General features: G+C 40.7%; 1 protein-coding gene and 1 long non-coding RNA gene across 3 annotated transcripts; one reads left to right on the top strand and one right to left on the bottom strand.

The window, feature by feature from the left end:
- The first annotated feature begins 480 nt into the window (after positions 1 to 480).
- CMTM2 (CKLF like MARVEL transmembrane domain containing 2) lies at positions 481 to 17,399 on the top strand. The gene is made up of 4 exons (XM_019753706.3): positions 481 to 727; positions 861 to 1,019; positions 13,009 to 13,110; positions 13,553 to 17,399. Exons 1-4 carry the CDS (start codon positions 482 to 484, stop codon positions 13,814 to 13,816), a joined length of 771 nt encoding a protein of 256 aa, XP_019609265.2. The 5' UTR covers position 481; the 3' UTR covers positions 13,817 to 17,399.
- LOC141567503 (uncharacterized) lies at positions 12,861 to 25,890 on the bottom strand. Of its 2 annotated transcripts, XR_012490160.2 has the most exons (3): positions 24,785 to 25,890; positions 17,542 to 17,624; positions 12,861 to 13,213 (listed from the first exon to the last, which is right to left on the bottom strand). It is a non-coding gene; the product is annotated as an uncharacterized LOC141567503 (long non-coding RNA). The 2 variants fall into 2 exon arrangements; XR_016022065.1 differs by lacking the exon at positions 17,542 to 17,624.
- Positions 25,891 to 25,966: the final 76 nt, after the last annotated feature.

Raw genomic sequence — 25,966 nt, 5'->3', positions numbered from 1 at the left:
TTTCCTGCCCAGGCTGGTGCGCCCGTGGGGCACTGGGCATGGCTGTCTCAGGAGGCCACGGCGAGGGCCTTGACCCCGCTCTGGTTCCCGCCACCCAGTCTGAACGCAGGGGCTAGAGCCCTGGGCCACCTGTGAGGCCACGCTAGACCGTAAGGGGAGCTCCGGGAGGAGGTGGGGCCCCGGGGGTGAGCCTGGAGGTGGGGTGGAGGCTCCCGACTGGGAGATGAGCCGACACGGCGGGCAGCAGGGTCCTGGTGACGAGCAGGGCCGACCCTGTGCAGGGGTGACACGCACGAGATGCGAAAGGGTGCGCGCGCGCTTGCGCGGGGAGAACCCGGCATTCGCTCCACTGGCCTTGGCAGTTGGGTGTGTGGCCTCTAAACAAGTCGGTTGGCACCGCGCTGTCTCAAAGACCAGGCCTGTCTGGGGACAGCAGAAGAGACTGGGCAGGCCCTGAAAAGCTGAGAACCCCCGAGCAAAGATGGCAGACAAAGGCAAAAAGGGCAAACCGAAGCCAGCAGCAAAACCAGCAGCGCCACCAGTCGCTGAAGAGCACTCTACTCCGAGTGCATCCGAAGAGGAAGTGAAGCCGCGAAAGCCCAAGTCGGTGCAGCCCAAGGATGAAGTGGGCACGAGGAAGGGATGTCGCCGCTACAGGTGGGAATTAAAGGACAGCAATAAAGAGTTCTGGGTTATGGGGCACGCCGAGGTCAAGCTCCTGAGCTTGGTAAGTTGGCCTGGTATCCCTGGGCCGGGACTCAAGGACAGGGAGAGGGAGGAGTGGGCTTCAGGGGGCCCCAGAGGGGCTCCGGAGTCAGAGAGAGCCCTTTGCCATGGCTCAGGTGAATGTCTCTCCACAGGGCTGCCTAGCAATTGCTCTGGTCTTGTTCATGGGGACTGCCGCGCACCCCATCCTGACACTCATCGTCACCATGGAGATGTCCATCTTCGGCTTCTTCTTCATTATCCACACCTTCGCTGTCCAGAGATACATGCCCTTCATCCTATGGCCCATTTCTGTGAGTGAAGGGACAGTGACCTGGTGTGCGTTCATGTGTGTCAACAAAGAGACACATCTCCTCTCCCATATCCGTGCCCCTGTATGGGCTCAGCACCTTCAGGTGGGCCCAGAGCAGGGGCAGCTGAAGTTAGGTAGAAAAGGCTTGGAAGAAGCCCAGCTGGGGGGCAGAGGCCTCTTATCCACCAGGTGGTCAAACCAACAGGTCTTTGCTCTCCTGAGTGTTTGCTCTACTTGGGGGGAGGGGAGGTATACCAGCTAGCTGTTCCTCCCAGCCCATGTGCCAGCTCACACCTGGGTTTTAAAAAATCACTTCTAAAGTAGCCATGGACGTCCAGTGACTGTAAAGGATGTCCCGCCCAGAAAGATGTTCAGCCCAAAGCCGTCATGCGTTAGAATGGGACTGGGCAAGTTACCGAACCACTCCTAGCCTATTTCCTCATCTGTAACATGAGGACAGCAACACTCTCTCTTGGGATTGTTCCTGAGAAGTAAAAGTAAAGTGTTTGACAATGTCATGAGGACTCATGGACTTGAAGCCCTGCCCATCACCTGTGGAATCACAGAGCACGCCCACCTAACTCCTCCTTAACCCAAGGCCCCTTGTTCACTGCACATTCACAGCACGCCTCCAGAGTCCTATGCTCACTGGTACACTCACTTTACACATGAAGTGGGCTCAGAATGGCCAAGTAACTTGCCCCCAGGTAACTCAGCTAGTAAGTGGCAGAAAAAGGATTCCAACCCACCTTTGTCAGTAGAATGTGTCTTTAATTACACTCTGTCCTGCCTCCTTATTAAAGGTTACTAGCATTCAGGGATCCACAGGTCTCAATGGGGTATGTGAGGACCCCCAGTCAGGGAGAAAGGGGAAGAGGGCCACATAAGCTTCTTGGGAAAGGGATTACAGAGAGGACAAAGTAAAGGGACAGGCAGAGAACAAGTTCCCAGCCAAGGAACTTGAGAAAATACACTTTTAGAAGATGAAACAAATGAATCCTGAAAATCCTCCCACTGCACTTAACTAAACTACCAGGGGGAGTGTAACCACTATTGCTTTAACTGAATGACTGAGCTGGCATGAAAAAGGGAAACACACACAGGTGCCAGAAATGGAAAACAGAAGCAGTAACTGCTCCAGTGTGGGTGGGAAATGTCCCACAAAGTGTTATCCCAGGAACCTGGAGTATGGATTTTCATCCCAGGACATAAAGCCTTGGTCCCAAGCAAAGTGGGGATTTAGAACTGAGAACCCTACATAAAGCCAGCACCCTACAAAGACTACACCCTTAGGGAAAAGACAGAGAAGATACCTTCCCCTACACAGAGGAACAAGAAAGCATGTTCACCTCTGCCTCAGCTCTGAGTGAGAAAGACAGAAAAGACCACCTTGAGAAAAAGAAACCTTGAGTCTAGACTTTATATAGATTTGATTTGAATTTTTACTACGTTCAGCCTACAAATCTTCATGCAGCCTAGAAAACGAAATACCTAGGAATTAGCATAAAAACTGATACTAATTTAATGATATTCTGGTGAAATCCATGGCTCTGACAAAAACAAATGCAGAATCACAAAGCATAAGATTCTCACAGGAGGGGCATGGTGGGGGGAGACATCAAAAATGAACTCACATGGGGGGTGGGGATAAGGGGAAGGTGAGAGGTTTTGGGAACGTACAGAGGGATAGTGGATGGGGGGAGGGGGGTTCACACAGTGTGAGGGATATAAATGATAAACGTCTAAGTTTTGCTTTGTCTTGTGCACCTGAAACTAATTAAAAAAAAAAAAATTAAAAATTAAAAAAAAAAAAAAATGAACTCACAGTTCAAAACTACAAAACACCTGATTATAAATCCTCATAACTAAGAATAAAGAATCAGCAAACATAACAAATGGGAGGATTAGAACCCTGAAAATATAATAGCAGAACTGTCTGAAAATAATAATGTACTATTCAAGACAACTCAGAGCCCTAGGAAAAGAATAAGACATTATGAGGACAGAATAGACAGCTCTTTCTTAAAGTACAAAATATAATGCCTAGAATTAACATGTCATTATTGAAATAAAAATGTCAATAGGTGGGTTCAAAAGCATATCCGACAAAGCTGGAGAATTAGTGAACTGAAAGGTGTGGGGAAATTATCCAGAACATAGCACTGAGAGATGAACAGAAAAAAAGAAAGAAGTTGAGGCAGAGACTATGTAATGAGAAAAGTCCATCGTAAGCCTAATAGGAGTTCCAGAAAAAGAAACTCTAAGAAAATGGAGGAAATATCCAAAGTGAGAATGACTGAGAACCCTCCAGATTTAATCAGTGACATCATTAAAAATGGCAGAGTAAGGAGCTCCCAAACTCTGTCCCTCCATTAAAAGCAATGATTAGGCTATCAAAATTGTCAGAATCAACTTTTTCAGAACTCTGGAATGTAATTTTAAAAACTTATAATAAGGGAAATGCTTAATGAAGAAATAAGCTGTCGAATTTTGGTAAGAGAATGTTGTAGCATTTTAACTTACATGCCTGCCATCCCTCATTCCCCAGCTTCTCAGTGGCCGTGAAGACAATAGCATACATTCCTGGCCACATTCCTTGACGGTGGCAGAGGGAACAATACAGACCTTATTCTCAAAGAATTATGGTTGTGTGTTTTGGCCTGTCTGGTGGTTCCCTGAGGGACTCGCCCATGGACTATCCTTTGTTTCACCTGCCTCAGAACATTCTCAGGGCTAAAGCAGCCTCCTGGGTAGTGTATGTCAAAGCATTTAAAGGCGAATATACTAACTAACCACAGCGACCTAGGCCAAAGGAAAACAAATGAGGTAAGCAGTAGACAGACCAGAAGATTGCAAACAAAGAGGTTGGGTAAGGGGATACATGGGGGAATAACAGCTTTGAAAAGCTTCCACATATACTAGGGAATCTAGAAGGCCATACACTTGCCCAGGGCTGGACACATGCTCAGAAAGACTCTAAGCTTTCACCTCTGGCTGACCTTTTGGTTTTGCACAAGTAGCAAGTAAAAAGTACCTGGAGTTGCAAACAACCTGAACAAGTGTTGAAGAAGTACCCCAACACAGAGCCAGTCTGCAAAGACTGGTAAAGTTTATTTCTTTGTTTCCAGATATTTAAGGAAATCTCTGTCAAATCACTACCTGACCATTAAGGTAATGAAACAGAGACTCGGTGGCCACACAAAAAGAATAATACAGTCTTTCAAAAATATAGTTTCAAAAAAGGTCACTAAACATACAACTGACTACAACTCACAACAAGCAGCAACAACCAACCTGGAGAGGAATGAGAATCTGGTTTCCAGAGTAACTACATCAGAATATTCAAAATGCCCAATGTTCAAAGAATCACAAGGCATGCAAAGAAACAAAGTAAAGCACGTACACACACAAAAATTAATAAGAGACCATCCCTGAGGATGCCCAGATATTAGACATACTAGACAAAGACTTTAAATCAACTGTCTGAAAATGCTCAAAGAACTAAAGGAACCATCAGTAAAGAGAAATTATAAAAAGGAACCAAATAAAAATACTGGAGCTGAAAAGTAATATAACTGAAATGAAAAATTCACTACAATGGCTTAGCATCAGATTTGAACAGGCAGAAGAATGAATCACTGGACTTTAAGATAGGTCAATTGAGATTATCCAGTCTGAGGAAAAGGGAAAAAAAAGAATAAATAAAGCATGAACAGAGCATAAGAGACCTGTGGGATACCATCAAGCATACTGACATATGCAGGGTCCCAAAAGGAGAAGAGAGAGAAAGGGGTAAAAAGAATATTTGAAGAAATAATGGCCAAAACCTTTCCAAATTTGATAAAAGATGTGACTCTACATATTCAAAAAGTAAGGAGTAGGATAAACTCAAAGCAATCCACACTGAGGTACATTGTAATCAAACTGTCCAAGGACAAAGAGAAAGGCTAGGAGAGAAGCAACTCATCTTGCACAAAGGACCCTTAATAAGATTAACTGCCAATTTCTCATCAGAAATCATGGAGGCGTGAGGCAGTGGAACATGTACTAAAAGTCCTGAAAGGAAAAAAAACACTGTCAACTAAGAATTCTATTCTTCTAATTTGCTATCTGTTAAGAGTTGAATTGTGTCCCCCCAAAAACAACCATATATATATTTCCTAACTCCCAGTAACTGTGAATATCATTTTATTTGGAAATGAGGTCTTTACAGACGATCAAGTTAAAATAAGGTCATTAGAGTGAGCCCTAATCCAATATTTATAAAAAGCAGAAACCTGGACAGAGACAGACATCCGAGGATACAGAGGGAAGATGATGTGAAGAGACACAGGACAAAGACAGGAAGGTGAGACAAGCCAAGGAACGCCTGAAGCTAGAAGACAGGCCTGGAGCAGATCTTCACTAGCACCTTCAGAAGGAACACGGCCCTGCCAACACCTTTATTTTGGACTTCTGGCCTCCAGAACTGTGAGACAGAAAGTTTATGTTGTTCTAAGCCATCCGGTTGGTGGTACTTTGTTACGGGAACTCCAGGAGATGAATACAATATCCTTCAAAATTGAAATTATCCTTCAAGAATTACTATTCAAAAGTTAAGGAGAAATTAAGGTGTTCCCAGATAAACAAAAGTTGAGGGAGTTTGTTGCTAGTAGACATGTCCTACAAGAAATGCTAAATCCTTCAGGCCAAAATGAGAGGACGCTAGATAGTACCTTGAAGTCATAAAAGAAGTAAAGACCACCGGTAAAGGTAACAACATAAGTAAGTGTAAAGACCAGTATTATTGCAGTTTTGGTTTGTCACTCTTCTTTCTTTTCTGATATGATTTAGAAGACAAATGCATAAAACAATAATTATAAATCTATGTTAATGGGCCACAATGTATAAAGATATAATTTGTGACAATAACAATAAAGAGATTTTGTGTACTATTGAAGCTAAGTTGGTATCAATTCAAACTAGACTGTTACAAATTTAGATATTAATTGTAACCCCAAAGTAACCACTAAGATAGACACACACACACACACACACACACACACACACACACGGAAATGAGAAGGGAGTAAACTCCGTACATTACAAAAAAACACAAAAGAAGGCAGTAATGGAGGAACTGAGGAACAGGGATGATATATAGGAAATAGCAAAATGACAGAAATAAGTCCTTATCAGTCATTATTTTTAATGTACATGGATTAAAAGACATAGATTATCATAATGGGTTTTTTAAAAAACCCATGATCCTACTATATGAGAATCACAAGAGACTCACTTTAGATCCAAAGATACAAATAGGTTGGAAGTGAAAATGGATACGGCATGCAAAAAATTACCAAAAAAGGAGCTGAGGTGGCAATATCAATATCAGATTTAATGAAAGATGTGAATTCTCAAAGAGGTACAAAGAAGAATGAATAAAAACAAAACTATACCTAGATATGTCACAGAGGCACTGCTGATCACCAGAGACGAAGGAAAACTTAAAAAACCAAGGAACAGATAATTTATCTTAAAAAAAAAAAAAAACACTCACACTATTAGACTAACTTCATATTTTTCAACAGCAATGACAGTGCCCAGAAAATAATGGAATAATTTCTTTGAAGAGCTGAGCTGGAAAGAGTAAAATAAAGACACTTTTAGAAAAAGACTAAAAAAATTTATTTTCACTAATCCTCACTGAAAGAACTACTAAAAGGTGTACTTCAGGAAGAAATAAATTAAACCCAAAAGAAATATTTGCAATGTAAAAAAAGTCACAGTAAGCAAAGAACCTAGTACGCTTGTGGATTGACCTAAATAAATCTTAAACAGTTTTTAAAAATATATATTAGTAGTTTATTTGGGGGAGAGAACAACTAAAACAATGTGGAACTAAAGTAAGAGCAACTCAATAACATGTGAGACCACAGTGGCTGGGTATGATAAGAATTAAAGGTCCTTGATTTTGTGGGACATTTGGTATTAACATTAACATAGTAAAACATTATACTGCTAAAGAATAAAATTCCAGGATATACGAAGTATGACAATTAAGTTCTCGAACTTTCTACCATATGCTTGCATTAGCAGCACTGTACAAACAGCTCAGTAAAGTTTCATAACCTTGGTATTTCACAGCTGTGTTTCACAGCTGTGTTTGTGTCGATGTGTGGCAGTGTCTTACCGAGTGGCGTTCATTATTGTTGTTGCATGTTTTTGTGTGCCATCACAAGAATGTCTGAACTTGAATGAGAGCAACAAACAAACATTAAATTTCTTGTTAAACTTGGCAAGAGTGGAAATGAAATCTGGGACATGTTAGTCCAAGTTTACGGAGATAATGTCATGAAGAAAACGGCAGTGTACAAATGGTTTAAATATTTTTCTGAGGAGAAAGAATGCATCACTGATGAAGAGAGGTCAGGGCAGCCAATAACGAGCAGAACTGATGAAAAAATTGCAAAAATTCATCGAATTGTGCGTCAAAATCGTCAGCTGACTGTGAGAAGCACAGCAGACCAAGTAAACACTGATACAGAAACAATTGGGAAAATCTTAACTGAAAATCTTGGAATGAGAAAGGTGTGTGCAAACATGGTCCCGAAGGAGCTCACCGATGAACAAAAGCAAAGGAGGGTCGAAGTTTGCCAAGACCTTTTGGGGAGACCGTGTTATCACTGTCAGGAAACACGGGTGTACCAATATGACCCTGAAACCAAGGATCAAAGTGCACAATGGAAGTCAGCCATTCTCCACAACCAAGAAAGTTCCATCAGTCCAAGTCAAGAGTCAAAAATGATGTTTCTAACCTTTTCTGATATCTGAGGGATTGTTTATTATGAATTTGTACCAACTGGACAAACAGTTAAACAAGTTTACCATTTGGAAGTGCCAAAAAGGCTGCCTGAAAAAGACAAAAACAACCTGAACTTTTTGGCAACAATTCATGGCTCTTGCCTCACGACAATGCACCAGCTCACACGGCACTGTCTGTGAGGGAGTTTTTAGCCAGTAAACAAATAACTGTATTGGAACACCCGCCTTACTCACCTGATCTGGCCCCGAATGACTTCTCTTTTTACCCCAAGATAAAGACAATATTGAAAGGAAGACATTTTGATGCCATTCAGGACATCAAGGGTAATACAATGACAGCTCTGATGGCCATTCCAGAAAAAGTTCCAGAATTACATTGAAGAGTGGACTGGGCACTGGCGTCAGTCCATAGCTTCCCAAGGGGAGCACTTCGAAAGTGACCCTAGTGATATTTAGCAATGAAGTATGTAGCACTTTTTCTAGGATGAGTTCGCAAACTTAATTGTCATATCTTGTATAACATCAAACCTGTTGAGGGGAAAAGGCGAAAAGAGAATAGAGTTCACTCTATAGAAGGGAAAAATAAAAAGGAATATTTGTGGTATTATGTTAAATACAAAAAATAAAATGGTAGACATAAATCCAAATATATCAGAAATGATGACAAATATAAATGGACTAATTCTTCATCTAAAAGACAGAGAACTCAGAGAATAGATGTTTTTAATCCTGCAATATACTAAATTACAAGGCATGTAGAGAAAATGTGTAAGAGATAGAAAAAAATAATAAGGAAAATACTAACTAAAAGAAAGCTGGCATAACTTTAATACCAGATTAAAACAATTTTATGTTGTTTAAAAAGGTACATAAAGGTCACTACATATAGCAATTCTGAACTTTCTGCACCTAACAGTATAGCCCAAAAATAAAAATGGGCTTTCTTTCTTAATTATAAGAAAGAATTGGAAAAGCACAACCACAGTGGAATATTTTAACATTCCTCCCTCAGTAATTCATAGTTTAATCCACTTACATACACAGAACATGCAGAAACCTACACCCAACAGTAACAGGCTCTATATTCTTTTCAAGCACACTTAGAACAATCATTAAAATTATCAAGAAAACCACACACACACACACACACACACACAAAACACATGTAAACAAGTAACAAGGAACTGACATCACATCATTGTGACCACATTCTCCAACTTTAATGCAATATAATTAGAAAGCAACCAGCAAACTTTAACTAAATCCCTATGTACTGCAGGGGAAGAGGTAGAATTTAATGTTTTCTCTAAATATGTGGAGATTTAGTTGTACACAAATACTACCTGTAGAATGCAGCTAAATCATTCCAATTCAAATCTGCATAATTAGAAAAGACTGAAAATTAACAGTTCAAGTGTCTATCTCAAGAAGGTACCAAAACAAAACAATGGAATTAAGAAGACGATGCCAAAGGAAAGAGCTAAAATTAATGAAATAGGAAACAAAGATCCACAGTAAGGACTAATGAAACCAAATATATAGTTCTTTGAAAAGACTAATAAAGTAGCTAGACCTTACTTGAGGTCTTTTTTAAGAAAGATGAAACAAAGAAAATATTAGTGTAGGGGCCAGCCCGGTGACTCAGGCGGTTGGAGCGCCGTGCTCCTAATACCGAAGGCTGCCGTTTCGATTCCCACATGGGCCAGTGGGCTCTCAACCACAAGGTTGCCAGTTCGACTCCTCGACTCCAGCAAGGGATGGTGGGCTCTGCCCCCTGCAACTAAGATTGAACACGGCACCTTGAGCTGAGCTGCCGCTGAGCTCCTGGATGGCTCAGTTGGTTGGAGCACGTCCTCTCAATCACAAGGTTGCTGGTTCAAAACCTGCAAGGGATGGTGGGCTGTGCCCCGTGCAACTAACAACGGCAACTGGACCTGGAGCTGAGCTGCACCCTCCACAACTAAGATTGAAAGGACAACAACTTGACTTGGGAAAAGTCCCAGAAGTACACACTGTTCCCCAATAAAAGATCTGTTCCCCTTCCCCAATAAAATCTTTAAAAAAAAGAAAGAAAAGAAAATATTAGTGTAAAGATCAAGAAGAGCTTTTAAAGATCACAGGAAAAATATAAACTTTTATGCCAATCAATTGGAATGTTTAAATAGTTAATTTCCTAGAAAAAATATAGCTTACAAAAATTAACTCAAAAAGAAGTAGAAAAACAGGTTATAAAATAATTCATCCATGTTTTCTTCTGGCACTTGTTTTTCTGTTTGTTTGTTTTTGCTTTTTTTTCAGTTTCAGGTGCACATAACAAAGTAATGTTAGACATTTATCATTTATATCCCTCAAACTGTGTCAACCCCCCTGCCCCCATCCACTACCCCTCTGACATCGCACACAGCCATTACATTTCCACTGTCTCTATTCCTAATGCTGTACTCCGCTTCTTGTAACTATATACATGTATATATATAAACTTGTAGTTGACATTCATTATTGTTCAGCTTCAGCTTCAGGTGTACAGTGCAGTGGTCAGGCTTCTACATCTTCCCTGAGGTGGTCTCCCTAACGAGACAAGTGTCCATCGGATACCCTACAAAATCTTTACATTATTGATTACATTCCCCAAATTAATTTTCGTAACCCCGTGGCCATCTTGTGGTTACTGACTACTGGCACTTGTTTTTTACATTTAAATCTTTTGATTCATTTGGCATCATTGTGTTATATGGCATGAACCATGACTCCAACTTTCTTCTGATGGCTATCTAGTTGTTTCACCCTATCACTTAATAGTACACCTTTTTCCCACTGGTTTGAAATGGCATTTTTGTTAAATGCTAAATCCCATATACAGAGTTCATTTCTGTACTTTATATTCAGTTCCATTAGTCTGTCCATTATTTTTCCCTTTTTTTAAAAAGGCTTTATAATATGCTGTACTATCTGGTGGAGTTTTGATCTTAAAACCAGACATTATAAGGAAAGAAAACTATAGGCTTATTTTATTTGAATGTAGCCATAAAAATCCTCAATAAAATAGTAGCAAACTGAATCCAGCACCATATAAGCAAGCAACAGTACATCACAATCAAGCAGGGTATGTGCCAGGAACGTAAAGGTGGCTTAGTCATCAAAATTCTATTAATACAAGGTCAGGCAATTAAGTTCATGAACTCATCCTAGAAAAAGTGCTACACACCTCATTGCTGAATATCACTACGGTCACCTTCGAAGTGCTCCCCTTGGGAAGCTATGCACCAACGCCAGCACCTAGTCCACCCTTCAAAGCAATTTGGGAACTCTTTTTCTGGAATGGCCATCAGAGCTGTCGTTGTATTACCCTTGATGTCCTGAATGGCATCAAAATGTCTTCCTTTCAATATTTCCTTTATCTTGGGGTAAAGAAAGATGTCATTGGGGGCCCGATCAGGTGAGTAGGGAGGGTGTTCCAATAGTTATTTGTTGACTGGCTACAAACTCCCTCACAGACAGTGCCATGTGAGCTGGTACATTGTTGTGATGCAAGAGCCATGAATTGTTGGCGAAAAGTTCAGGTCCTCTAACTTGATGTTGGCAAGGACATGTGAAATGGAAGCACTTATACATTGCTGGCAGGAATGGAAACTGGCACAGGCACTTTAGAGAGAAACTCGGTGATACCCAGCCAAGGAGATATGCCCAGGAGGCAGGCAGAGTTTGTGATAATTTTCTAAAAGGTACAAACAACATAATGCCTCTAGTTTGGTTTATTCATACAGTAGAACATGAGTTAAAATTAATGAATTCAATCTATATTTCTCAAAATGGATAAATCTCAAAAACTTTTAAGTTTAAAAAGTACTATAAGATATAATAGCTTTTATGTAAAATGTTTGAAACACAAAATTACTAAAAAGCAAGTACTAGAAAATATAATAGTTTTTATTTAAAATGTTTATAACACACAAAATAATATATATTGTTTATGAGTACATAAGAAGGAGAAAAATACTAATACACACTTGGGAAAACTACCCATCAACTTCCAATGCCTGGTTGCCTCGAGGACAGGGGCAGGAAGACGGATGGAATGGGGAGACTGTAGTCACTCCACAAAGTTCTACTTCTTTTTGTTGTTGTTTTTTAAGAGACCTTAAGCAAATGTTGCCAGATGTTAACATGTATCTCATCTCAGTGATTCACGGCTGGTGGAGGTGGGCAGGGGGATGGGATGTTTTCTTATTTTCTGTTTAATACATATTTGAAATGTATTAAAATTCAAAACATTGAAAAGGAAAAGGCCTGAGACAAAGTGGTCAGGGGAGGACAATCCACAGAGAATGGCATCCTAGAAACGAGGGGAAGGGTCGGCATCATCCAGCGCTGCAGGGTTGGCCGGAAGAAGGGGAGCCCAAGCTCTGGGCTGGCGTCCCCCCAGGAGTGACGGGGGAGGAAGCAGCCTGCTGTGCCTGCGGTTTGGCCAACCCTGAGAAGTGTGGCTGTGCCAGGGGGTGACAGTGGGTGGTAGCTGAGGGGAGGGCAGCAAGGGAGGCGACAGTGCCTTGGCCCAATCTAGGAACATCTGGACCTTGTCAGCAGGGTAAAGGGAAACAAGTATGGGGCAAGGGCAAGACTGAGGCCACCGGGTATGGAAAGAGGCTTGATGATGGAGGAGGTGGTGCAGCCTTGCAAAGAGGGAAGGGGGGGTATCTAGGAATTCAGGTGACGGGGGTGGGGGGGGAGAAGATGAAAAGGCAGCTGCCAGGCTCCCAGTGAGGGGCCAGAGTCCAACAGAGCCTCCTGCCAGCAACACAGCCTAGAGGGGAGCTAGTCCTGAGAGCAGAAAGATGATTGGGGTGGTACTCAAGAAAAGGATACTTGGACACTTGGACATTTATTTAAATGAGTATTGGAGGGAGGGGGGGAATCAGCATAACTAGCCATTAAATGTGTGATTTCACAGACAAGATGGTAACAGAGGGAGCCAGAAAAGGCAGTGAAGCATCCTAGGCTTTGGGTCTTGAATCAAAGAGCCCAGCTGAGGGACCACAGGTATGTCCACCTAGCCTAGTATGTATTTATTTTTTAAATCAGGCAGGAGTGTGAAAAGCATTCCCTTTGGAGGAAGCTATACCAGGCCGGGTGTTGATGGGGGCCTCGGCTCTGTTTCAGGTTGACTCTCATCTCTCCCCTGCTTTCAGGACCTTCTCAATGATGTGTTCTCCACTATGTTCCTGGTGGGGGCTGTGGTCTTCGCTGTGAGAAGTCGACAAACCATGCCAATGAACTACTTTATTGCTGTGGTGAGTCTTTGGTGTTGGGCTGTTTATTTGCTCAGAAACCACCTCTTTTGGAGAATGGGTGTTGTCCTCCGGTTTGAAGGACAGGGCTTCTTTGAACAGAATCCTGGGATGCAAGCAAAGTTTAAAATTAAAGCTGATAAATATTTCCAGTGGAGAAGCCATATATATAAAGATGATGTCCAGGGAGCCAGCCAAGCTAATGGCTTCCTTCTCGTAGCTACTTATCATGAAGCAAAGGGCCCCACCCAGGCCGGGTTTAAAGAAAGAAGCGGTGGGATGACAGGATGGAGGGGACAGGGAAACTCAGAGTCTCCCAGATCCGGTAGTTTGAGGGGACAAGGGGATGTGTTTAACAGACTCTACTAAAGAATTAGAAACCAAGACGGAAATATGCCAGCTTTGGAATGAAAAGCAAAAGTAACGAGGTTCTTTTGTTTTCCAGATCCTTATTAGTATGGCTGGACTTTTTGCTCTCATTGATATATGTCTTCAAAGAAAACACTTCAGAGGCAAGAGGATCAAAAAGAATGTGCTGATTCCTCCTGCAAAAAAGCAGATAATAAAGGAAGCAGAGACTGTAAAGCCAAAGGAAGAGGAAAAACCACCAGCAGCAAAGCAAAAGGAAGAAAAACCACCAGCAGCAAAGCCAAAGGAAGAAAAACCACCAGCAGCAAAGCCAAAGGAGAAGAAGGGAGGCAAGAAATGACGTGAAGGAGCCACGTGTTGTCAGAAATGGCCGGGTATTTTACAACAAAACAGAGTTCCACTGCCTCCCTTGTCTTCTCTCTCAAAGGTTTTTTTTTTTTTTTCCATTTTAATAACCACCTTTGCTTGGAAAATAAATTTCTCTTTAAATGGATTTTAAAGCTTAAAGTTGACAGAAACATAATTTTGTTCTTCAAGAAAAGTTTGGGTGCAGAGAGTGAGGCCAGAGTTGGGCCACTCCAGGTGGTCACAGGCTGCAGGGCATAGAGGGTTTAAGGGACCAGAAGTCTGGGTGACACCAGCTGTCAACACTGATGAGCCAAAGGGGCCAGAGGAAAAGGAGACCAGAAAACAAAAGGATGCATCTTGTTCACATTGATATTTTTATTTTACATTTTTTTAAAGCATCTAGGTAGTAACTATGAGAAAAATAACAGGCCTTCCTTACTCTTATTTTGCAAGTTAGTATTGGTCCTTATTTGAAGTGCCCTCGGCAGGAGGGCAACAGGGGTGGTGTCATCTCCCTGGGGCATGGGCCTCCGAGAACTGAGAACCAGAGTCAGGCTGGCGTATAGGCCGAGCAGGATGGTACAGGAGGGACCGAGGGAGCGGCTGCTGCAGAGATGGCCAGCCAGCCCCATAGGACCTGCAGCATCTCTCTCCAGGGAAGGCCTGAGCATAAGCCCTGAGCCAGTCTCAGCTGGGCCCTAGAGCCCCTGCCATGCAGGCCTCGGTCAGGGCCTCATTCTCACTGGCCGGTCCAGCCAACCTAGCAGGAGAAGAGTCATCCTCACGAGAGGAAGGCGAGGTCCCAAACGGATGCGTGAAGAGCTAGGAGGAGGGGTGTGTGTGTGTGTCTGTGTCTGTGTGTGAGGGGTGAGCCCAGCCAGGGATGACGTGCAGGCTGAGAGGGTCAGCTGGGCCTTGGCCGCCATGGTGAAGACTTGCGCCTCAGTCCTAAGTGCCATGGGCATCCCTGAAGGCAAAGAAGTGACAGGGTCTTCCACTGGGAGGAGACAACACACTTGGCTGCTGCTGAGAAGGGAGCGCAGCTGACAGGAGGCTGCTGCCTGTGATCGGGGTGGGGAAGATGGGCGGTGGGGCAGCGTCCACTGGTGCCCGGCCACTGGCCCCAGCCCGAGGCTCTATAGCCCCACACCACCCCCTGCAGGCCAAGCAGGGTGAGGCAACCCTACTAAAAGTGGGAACAACTAGAGGGGTTTATTACAGCCTAGAGAAAATTCAAAACTGCACACTATCCTGCCGTATGACTCAGGTATTTAGCCAAGAGAAACGATATACTAGAATGTTCATCCTAGTATAGCCAAAAAGCTAGAAAGAGCCCAAATTTTTTAAGGAGATACACTGTGCTACATTCACACTCAGCAATAAAAAATAAGCTACTAATACAACATGATAATGAATGATGATAAAGGTAAAAACTTCGTAATGATGAATCTCACATACTAGTATTGAATGGAAAGAAACCAGACACAAAAGAAGCCTATACCATATGATTCCATGTCTATAAAATTCAAGAACAGGAAAATATAGTAAGAGAAACGGAAACAGTGGTTGCCTTAGGAAGGGCAGGGTGGGGACTGATTACAAAGGAGCATGAGGGGACTTTTGGGGACACGAGGAAGTTTTATATCTTCACTGGGGAAACTGGTTACACAGATGTATACATTTGTCAAACATTTGACTGTAAACTTAAGATCTGTGTATTACATTGTATGGAAATTTCTTCTAAAAAGAGAAGCTAAATATGACTGTGCTCAAAATCCAGAGGAAAATGGTGGACCTTGCTAAACTCCTTTGTGTGGCCACTCCGCTCACACCTGGGGGCAGCTCTCTGAAGCACACAGGGTTTTTCCACACCAAGACAGAGAAGGCATGAAGCAGGGATGGGCTGGGGCTGAACAGGACTGGACACAGCCACCTGTCATGCTGCGAAGGGAACCTGGGACCAGGATATGGTCAGCAGAGACTGCAGGAAGATGCCCCTTCAGAGCAAAACTACACTAGGTATCTGCCTGTAGCAGCGAATGGCCCAGGAGGGGGGCATTATCATGTATGGATCTGGTCGAAATGTAGATTCCGAAAAGTCCTAATACATTCAGAATAAAGACAGACACTGTATCCTTAAAACAAAAGAGACTGTAAAAAAGGGCAATAAGCTAACAGTTCTTCGGGGTATGGGGAAACAACTATGGCAGATTTTTAAATGTAACATAAAGCCTGAACAATAGAATGGACAAATAGTCATCTGGAAAATAAAGCCCAGGAAATCTCCCAGAAAGTAAAGCCAAAAGACAAGGAGAGATTTATAGAAGAAATTAAAAGAGGCAGGGAGGATAGACTCAGGAGGTCAAACAACTGTCTCCAAGGGATTCCAGGAGGTGAGAACAGAGAAAGGGGAAAGAACAACCCAAGAAACAGGAAAACATTTCCTTTGGCTAATAACTGCAATCTTCAGATAGAGAGGGACCACCGAGTGTTGAGCCAGGTTTACTGGAAGAGGATCCTCACATCCACATTCTTGGTGAAATATGAGATTCTAAAGATTTGAAAAATCCTAAAAGTTTCCAGAGTGAGAGAAAGAGTACAAAGATGTTATTGACAAGAGAACAAAACCAAACATCAAAGGCAAGCCTGGATATTTGAAAACAAACAGTACCTCCCACGTTCTTAGGGAAAGGGTGGTTGAGTGAGAAGACAAACAAAAGACAACTTCTTTTCTTTACAGGTAATGACACCAAGATCACTGTGACAAACACTTGCTAAAAAAATTTTAAAAAACATATTGTAGTAAATTTTTTTCTTAATTCTCAGGGGACTTCCTTTTGTCAAATCTTACATATGGATATTTTAAAAAGCAAAGTGAAGAAAATGAAAAAATTACACCTCAGCCTTAGGCACATCAACTTAAAAACAATTTATTATGGTAAAATACAGATAAAAGTTACCATTTAGTGATATCTAGTACATTCACAGTGCTGTTCAACCATTACCACTACTTTTTGTCTTTACCATTCTCTCCTGTCCCAACCCTGAGACATCATCACAGCATCAAATATCTGCCAACAAATTAGATGAAATGCACAACTTCCCAGGAACACACAAATTACCTAAACTCACTCAAGAGGAAATAGAAAATCTCAACAGAACAACAAGTAAAGAGACCAAATTAGTAACCAAAAACCTCCCAACAAATGAAAGTCCAGGACCACATGGCTTTATGGTAAGTTCCACCAAACATTTAAAGAATTAATACCAATCCTTCTCAAACTCAAAAATAGAAGACAAAGGAATACTTCCTAACTCATTCTATGTGGCCAGCATTACCCTGATACCAAAGCTAGATAAAGACATCACAAGAAAAAAACTGTACACCAATATCTGGAAAAATCCTCAACAAAATAGTAGAAAACCAAATCTAGTAGCATATTAAAAGGATTATACATCATGACCAAGTGGGATTTATCCCAGACTAGCACTACAAAGCTTTTGAAAACTGAACTGATATTGAACTATAGTCCAATGGTGGGTAGGAAATTGTGGCCTGAAACTAACCAGGTTGATTGCCTGCTTTAACAAAAAAAAAACAAAACAAAAAAACAAACAAACAAACAAAAAAAAAACACAATATTCTCTGTAGGAGTTCAACAAATACAGAATTCATAAAAAAATGTTCAAAATGTCCAAGATACAATCAATAATTACCTTACATATGAAGAACTCGAAAAAAATCTCAACATCTTATGAGGGAAAAGAGAATCAAGAGACAACAGCACCAAGAGGTACACCTAGAATAAAATGACACAAGATAGTTAAAAATAAAATGCTTTCATAAAGCCAGTTCTAAGAAGATGAAATAGACCTATGCCACCTTATCTCTCTGACTTAATGCAATGAAACACCCTGGACAGAGAGTATGGAACAGCTCTCTGGGATTTCTGAAAAGTAAATAGCAGCAAGCAGTTTGGAGAAGGAGACCAGAATTTAAAGTACTATTGAACCAATGGTGAATTTCCCATTTTATTTTTCCTCTAGCCTAGACTCACAGGCAATATAAAATCCAGAACTATGTATTGGGTGTGGACAGAATGAGATCCAAGAGAAACCCTCTATTCCTAGTTATTACAGACTGAATATTTGTGTGTCCCCGGCCCCAAAATTCATATGCTGAAGCCCTAACCTCCCATATTTGGAAATGGGGCCTCTAAGAATATAATTAAGGTTAAGACTGGATGGCTTAAACAACAGAAATTTATTTTCTCACAGTTCTGGAGGCTGGAAGTCCAAGAGAGGTGCCAGCAAATTCAGTTTCTGGTGAGGGCTCTCTTCCTAGCTTGCAGACAGCCTCTTTCTGTGTCCTCATGTGACCTTTCCTTTGTGCATTTATGATGAAATAGTGTGAATGAGCTCTCTGTTGTCTTTTCTCATAGGGACACAAATCCTGTTGGAGGAGGGCCCCTCCCTTATGACCTCACCAAGAATGATGCAAATGTTAGGATGATTAGACATGGACTTGAAAGAAATTATTAGAATCATGCTTTAAGAATAAATGCAATAAATGGAAAGATAGAAAGTCTGAGTGGAGAAATAGAAAATATAAAAAAATTAAATGGAAATGTTAGAACTGAATATTCACAATAACCAAAATTTGAAAACTCACTGGATATGCTTAATAGCAGAATGAAGATGCCAAAGGAAAGAATTCGTGAACTTGAAGATAGATTAATAGAAATTATCCAATCTCCACAAAAGAGAATAAAAAGATTGAAAAAAATGAACAGAGCCTCAGGGCCTTTAGAGATGATACCAAAAGGTTTAATTATTTGTATCACTGGATTCCCAGAAGGAGAAAGACTATGGCACAAAAACATTCTGAAGAAATGATGGCTGACAACTTCCACAAACTGACAAAAGACATAAATTTACAGATATAAGTTCAGAATATTCCAAACAAACAAAAGAAAAAAAATCCATGCCCAGGTATATCATAATCCAATTTTGAAAACTAAAGATAAAGGGGAAAAAGTCTTGTAAGTGGCCAGAGAAAAACGATGTACTACTTAATAGGGAAAGAACAATTTGAATGATTGAGGATTTCTCATCAGAGAACATGGAGCACAGAAGGAAGCGGCACAGTTTTTATGTGTTGAAAGAATAACTGTCAAAAACAGAATTCTATATCCAGTGAAAATACCCTTCACCAACGAAGGCAAAATAAAGATATTCTCAAAATGTGGAAAACTAAGAGAACACATCACCAGCAGATCTGCTCTGAAAGAACTGCCAGAGGAAGTCCTTTATACAGAGGGAAATGATATCAGAGGGAAACATGAAATTCCAAGGATGATGGATGAGCAACAGAAATAGTAAATATCAGAAAAAATTAAAAATAGAACTACTATATGACCCGGAAATTCTGCTTCCGGGTATATATCCAGAGGAAACTAAAACACTAAGTTGAAGAGCTAGCTGCACCCCTATGTTCATTGCAGAGTTATTCACAACAGCCAAGGCATGGAAACAACCCAAGTGTTTATCCGACAGATGAATGGATAAAGAAAATGTGGCATATATACACAATGGAATATTCAGCCATTAAAAAAGAAGGAAACCCTGCCTTTTGCAGCAACATGGATGGACCTTGAGGACGTTATGCTAAGTGAAGTTAAGTCAGACAAAAAAGCCAAATACTGTATGCTCTTACTTAATATGTAGAATCTAAAAAGAAAAAAAACTCATAAAAAAGGATCAGGTTTGTGGTTACCAGAGGCGGGGGGAGGGGAGTTGGGAACTGGATGAAGGTGGTCAAAAGGTAAAAACTTCCAGTTATAAGATTAAATAAGTACTGGAGATGTAATGTACACCATGACAACTATAGTTAATACGCTATATGACATATTTGAAAGTTGCTAAGAGAATAAATCCTAAAAGTTCTCATTACAAGTTAAAAAACATTCCCCTTCCCCCCTTTTTTGTATCTATATGAGATGAGGCAGGACAGTGGAAGATTTCATCACACTACTCAGAACAGCACACAATTTAAAACTCATGAATTGTTTATTTCCGGACTTTTCCATTTAATATTTTTGGACCACAGTTAACCATAGGAAACCGAAACTGTGGAAAATGAAACCGTGGATAAGAGGGAACTACTGTATCTGGATGAATAGAATATTCTTCTCCTCAGGTTCTTTAAAATGTTTTATATTTAAAAGCAAAAATCACAGCATCTGATGAAATTGCCAACGTATGTAGATGTAATACATATGACAACTACAGCATAAAGAGTAGAGGATAAAAGAACCTATATGGTGGTCAGGTCTCTACATTGCATTTGAAGTGGTAAAATACTAATTCTAAGTAGACTGTGAGAAGTTAAACATGTATATGGAAATCTCTCTAGAAAACATTGTACAAAGAGAGTAAAAAACTCAATAGATAACTTACAATGCGATACTAAAAAAAAATGTTCAAATAATCCAAAAGAAGGCAGGAAAGGAGAAATGAGAACAAAAACAGAAGGAACAAACAAAACAAATAAAAAAATGGTAGACCTAAATCCAAATATACAAATAATTACATTAAATGTAAATGATCTAAACACACCAATTAAAATACATCAATTGTCAGACAGACTTAAAAAAAGAGACCCAACTGTATGTCATCTGTGGGAAACCCACCTTAAATATAATGCTATAAATAGATTAAAAACAAAAGGCTGGAAAAAGGTATTCCATGCAAACACCGGTCAAAAGAAAACTGGAATGGTTATATAAATATCACAATATAAATACAGTATAAAGCAAAGATAATAACCAGGGATAGTACATAATGATAAAAGGATCAATTAACCCTATGAAGATATAACAATCAACAGAGCCTCAAAATGCATAAAGCATAAATGATCAAACTGAAAAAAATAGACAAATCCACAATTGCTGTTGAAGACGTCAACTTTTCTCTCTCAGTAATTAACAGAACAGGTATACAGAAACTCAGCAAGGATATAAAAGAACTAAACACCACCACCAATCAATCAACTGAATCTAACTGACATTTATAGAACACTTAACTCAACAAATAAATACACTTTCTTTTCAAGTGCATAGAGCATTCACCAAGATGGACCATATCCTGAATCATAAAACAAACCTCAATACATTTAAAAGAACTGACATCATACAAAGTATGTTCTCTGACCATAATGGAATTAAGCTGGAAATTAATAACAGAAAATAATTGGAAGATCTCCAAATGTTTAGAAATTAAAGAACACTCTGCCAAACAATCTGTGGGTCAAAAGTAAAGTCTCAAGAGAAATTAGAAAATATTTTGAAATGAACAAAAATGAAAACACAACATATCAAAATTTGTGAGATGAAACTAAAGTAGTACTTAGAGAGATATTTATAGCATTAAATGCTTATATGATAAAAATATAAATAAGATATACCAGGTAAATGCTAACAAAAAAAAAGGGAGGCATGGTGAAATTAATATTAATGAAATAGAATTCAAAGCGAAAAGCATTCACTAGGAAATAAGAATTAATAAAACCTTACAATATGCCAGGCACTATTTTAAGATACTTATATATATTAACTTATTTAATCCTTACAATAAGAATATGACTTAGGTACTATTATTATCTCAATTTTGTGGATGGAGAAACTGAGAACAAGAAGAGTGGTATAAACATTTTTGACAACATGGATGGACCCTGAGAGTATAATGCTAAGTGAAATAAGTCAGACAGAAAAAGCAGAGAAACATATGATTTCACTGATATGTGGCATATAAACCAAAAACAAAAGAACAAGACAAATGAGAAACAAAAACTTATAGACACAGACAATAGTTTAGTGGTTACCAGAGGGTAAGGGGGGTGGGGGGGTGGGTGATGAGGGTAAGGGGGATCAAATATATGGTGATGGAAGGAGAACTGACTCTAGGTGGTGAACATACAATGGGATTTGTAGATGATGTAATACAGAATTGTACACTTGAAATCTGTGTAATTTTACTAACAATTGTCACCCCAATAAATTAAAAAGAAAGAGTGGTATAACCTTGATTTAAACCCAGGGCGTATGCTCTTAATTGCTACCACTACTGAACAAAATATATTTGTTCAATCTAACACCATAGCTTAAAATAAAATAAAAAACCTCAAGAACTATTAGAAATGCAAGAACAGAGTAATAAATCTAAAACCTTAATAAGTAGCTTTAACATCCTGTTTTAATAACTCAGGACATCAAGTAAAAAAAAAGATAAGTATACAGAGGGTTTAAATTACATAATTAACAAAATATATGATATATAGATAAATTTTGTACCCAACTACGAGAGAATATTCAGTCTTTTTAAACACAAAAGGAACATTTACAAAAATTGAGCATTAGGACACAAAGAAAATCTCAATGAATTCCAAAAAGCAGAATATACAGACCTATTCTCTGAAGAAAAATAATAAAATTAGAAATTAACCACAAAAGTATAGCCAAAAATTTATCTAATTAAAAATCTTTAAATACCCTTTTACATTATTTAAAAATTCATGGATCAGAGAGGAAATTAAAACTGAAACTATGAGCTAATAAGAAATGGATAAAAAACTAGAGCAATAGTTTTGGAATGTGTCCGAAATGGTTTTAAGTGCCTTAGTTTGGAAACAAGAAAGACTTAAATAAAGGATAACACAAATAATAAAATGAAACAAAAACTACAGGTCAATCCTATTTATGAAAATAAAGGCAAAAATCCCAAATAAAAATACTACTAAAATGAATCCAGAGGTTTATCAAAAAGACAACCCCATGACCAAGAAAGGCACATCCCACAACTCTAAAGACGGTGAGCATTAGGAAAATCACTACTGTTGTTCATAGCATTTAAAGATTAAAGGAGAAAATCAGCAGGTTCTAAAAAAAACAAACAAACAAACAAAAAAAAACCTGTATTGCAAAAACGCAAAGTAAAAGACAAATGACAAAGCAGGAAAAAATATTCATAACTCACATTTCAGAAAAAGGACTAATTTTCTGAACATATGCATTCTTATCTATCAATTTTTTAAAACCAACAATTTAATACAAAAATATACAAAGTATGTGAAAAGTCAGTTCTCAGAAAAGGAAATGCAAATGGCTCTCACACATGGGGGGAAAAAAGTGCTCAATCCACTCATAACTAGAGAAATGCAAATTAAAACGGCCCGGAAAGATTCTGGGTTCTAAATACCATTCTCCAATAAAAAGTAGCCGAGCTTCTTGGAGAAAAGGCTCATTCTAATCCTGGGGTGGGGAGAATACAAAATGTACCTGAAGCATCTTAATAGTGTCAGAAAATAAGGAAATGGGGAAAAAATAAAAAGATGGGGCATTTTAGGTACACAGGAGCCCGCCTAATGGCCAAAGATAGAACAACAACCAATAAAATGAAGCACGACAGTATTTATTAATAATTTTAACTGAAAGAATAAAATAAGTAACTGGACGAGAATGGAAAATATTCCTTACACAAGGAATGTAAAGGGAATAGAGCCACCCTCCTACATTCCATGGCACACATTTCCAGGTGCCATCCTTTGTGACAGGTTCTGGGCTGGGGCCAGTCCCCAGGGAGCTCACAGCTGGTGGTGCAATGGATAGTGTCACAGGTATCCAGTCCCCTCAATCAAGGTCACCTACCCCATTCTACTTGCCCTCTCCGTGGGCCCTCTCAGCCACTCTCGACTGTCACTGTATTTTCTTTTTCTCAGTACCCTTTCAGAAAACTGAGATATAAATTTCATGAAATAAAATGCACCCATGTTAAGTGCACAGTTTGATATGTTCTGGCAAATGTATGTCCCCATGCAACCACCACCCCAGTCAAAACAAAGAACGTTTCCCAGATAGTTTCCTCCTGCCCCAATCCCAGGTAACCACTGATCTGATTTGCCATCATAGCTTAGTTTCACCTGTTCTACAATTTCATAAAAATGAAATCAGAGTGTGTACCCTTTTGAGTCTGACTTCTTTCATTCAACATAATATCTGCAAAATGCATCCATATTGTTGCATTTATCAATGATTTATTCCTTTTTGTTGCTGAGAAGTATTCCCTTGTATGGATGTCCCACAGCTAGTGTATCCTTTCCCCTGTTGAAACACCGGTGGTTTCCACTTTAAGCTATTAAAAACAACAACTGTGAACATCGGTGTACAAGCCTTTGTATAGACATATGCTTTCATTTCTCTCGGGTAAATACCTATGAGTAAAATGGCTGGGTCATATGGTAGGCCTCTGTTTAACTTTTTAAGAAACAGCTCCAAACTAGTAGTAACAATTGACCTGGGTCAACAGTGTGTGTGAGTTCCAGCTGCTACACATCCTCACCAGCACTTAAATAGTAGTGTCCCTTTTTATTAAGCCATCTTAATAGGTGTAGTATCTCACTGTGGCTTTAATTTGCATTTCTACAGGTCCACTGATGTTGAGAATCTTTTGATGTGCTTATTGGAAGTTTATACATCTTTGTTGAATTGTGTGTTCAAATCTTTGGCCCCTTTTTAAAATTGGGTTGTTTTATTACTGAGTGGTATAGTTTTGAGCCACATTTTAAATAGCACAGGTCAGAATCAGGTGGTCCTCCGTTTTAACCCTCATCTGGCCTCCCCTCAGGAAATGTGGGGCAAATTCCAAACACCAGGGCCTGGGCGTCCACAATCTATCTCTTCCTGCTGGCCGCTAGCTCAGTCCCTTTTCCCACACAGGCTGCCGGGCTGCCCTCTGAACCTGCCAAACATCTATGACCAGCAATCATCTTATTCAGGATTCTCTGGACACATTTAGTGTTTATCCATGTCCACCCACCCCCAAATAACCTGCGCCTTCCCTGCATCTTGGGCTTCTAGCTCTGCTGTTGAATGAATAAATAAATGAGTGAATAAATGCCTCTTACCTAGCTGGAGAGGTCAGTGAAGTCTTCTCTGAGGAAGTGATGCTGCATCATGATTAGAGAAGACTAAAGAGGAACTGATCAGATAACAAACTGGAAAAAGAGCACTTCAGGCAGAAGGGTCAGCATGTGCAAAGGCCCCATGGCAGGAGGGAGTCTGGTTTGTTCAAGAAACTGTGAGAAGGCACATCAGTGAGAGAGACAGAGAGTACCGAGCAGTAAAGGGTTATGTTTTTAGTCCCTACACCAAGACTCCATACCAAGCAAGACGTAAAGCTCCCAAGGTTCCATTGGTGAGTGGATGGAGGTGACCGTGATTGAGGATTTAAGCATCCCTCTGGCTGCTTCCTCAGAACAAGGCAGAGAGAAGACAGGAGTGGTCTGGGATCTAGTGGAGGCCATGATGGTGGTGAGAAGTGGACCTCGATGAAAGCGTAGGAGGTGAAGATGTGCTGCCTTGATGGATTGATGGTGAGGGTGAGGGAAAACAAGGGCAATCCCCAAGGGACTCTGGCTCTTGGGGTGGAAGGATGGATGGCAGGGCCCCTTGCAGAGGCGCAGGCACAGGGAGAATGTCATGGGCTGGGTCTTGGTCACACTGAACTGCAGAGGCCCAAGAGGGTGGTGTGTGTGTGTGTGTGTGTGTGTGTGTGTGTGTGTGTGTGTGTGTTGTGTTGTGTTGTGGCTGAGAGGTGTGTGTGGGTGTCCTCCAGGATAAATGGGGTGGAATGGCAGAATCCAGGCCTGGGGCAGCCAACAGATGCTGGCAGGGGAGGCTGGGCTGGCCAAGGTTGGGAGGGATGAGGGGTCTCCAGGAGAGAAAGACAGAGGAAGTGGGGTCGGGAGCTGACGGCGAGGTCAAAGCCACAGGACTAGGCAGAGTCTCGCTGTTGGATGCCTAGTGTCCTGAGTCCCGGAGGTGCACATATGCATGAAGCTAGGACCGGGAGAGAGCGAGTGTAGACAACCCTTCTAGGCAAGAAGAGATGGGTGGGAGCTCCGACGGGTGTTCAGGGGTGGCAAAAAGGTCTCGAACCGCCAGGACAGGGGTGAGAGGAAAATGTGTGGGGTCTGAGGAGGCCCCAGGCCAGCACAGCGGCGGGTCCGGACCAGCGCGGGCCCAAGCAGCCTGGATAGCCGGGGTCCGAAAGGAGGAGGAGGAAGGAGGGCGGAAGAGGGGAAGAA

This window comes from Rhinolophus sinicus, chromosome 8 (genome assembly GCF_057876585.1).
Source record: "Rhinolophus sinicus isolate RSI-liver-muscle chromosome 8, RSI-T2T, whole genome shotgun sequence".
Taxonomy (NCBI): domain Eukaryota; kingdom Metazoa; phylum Chordata; class Mammalia; order Chiroptera; family Rhinolophidae; genus Rhinolophus; species Rhinolophus sinicus.
The sequence above is the reverse complement of the archived record's forward strand: the minus strand, read 5'-3'. Positions and strand labels throughout refer to the sequence as shown.

What these genes read in the sequence shown, in the direction of transcription:
- CMTM2 (XM_019753706.3), top strand. Translation starts at nt 482, where the DNA reads ATGGCAGACAAAGGCAAAAAGGGCAAACCGAAGCCAGCAGCAAAACCA. An exon ending in TCATCCTATGGCCCATTTCT is followed by an intron (nt 1,020 to 13,008) that starts GTGAGTGAAGGG and finishes CCCTGCTTTCAG; the next exon opens with GACCTTCTCAATGATGTGTT. An exon ending in TGAACTACTTTATTGCTGTG is followed by an intron (nt 13,111 to 13,552) that starts GTGAGTCTTTGG and finishes TTTGTTTTCCAG; the next exon opens with ATCCTTATTAGTATGGCTGG.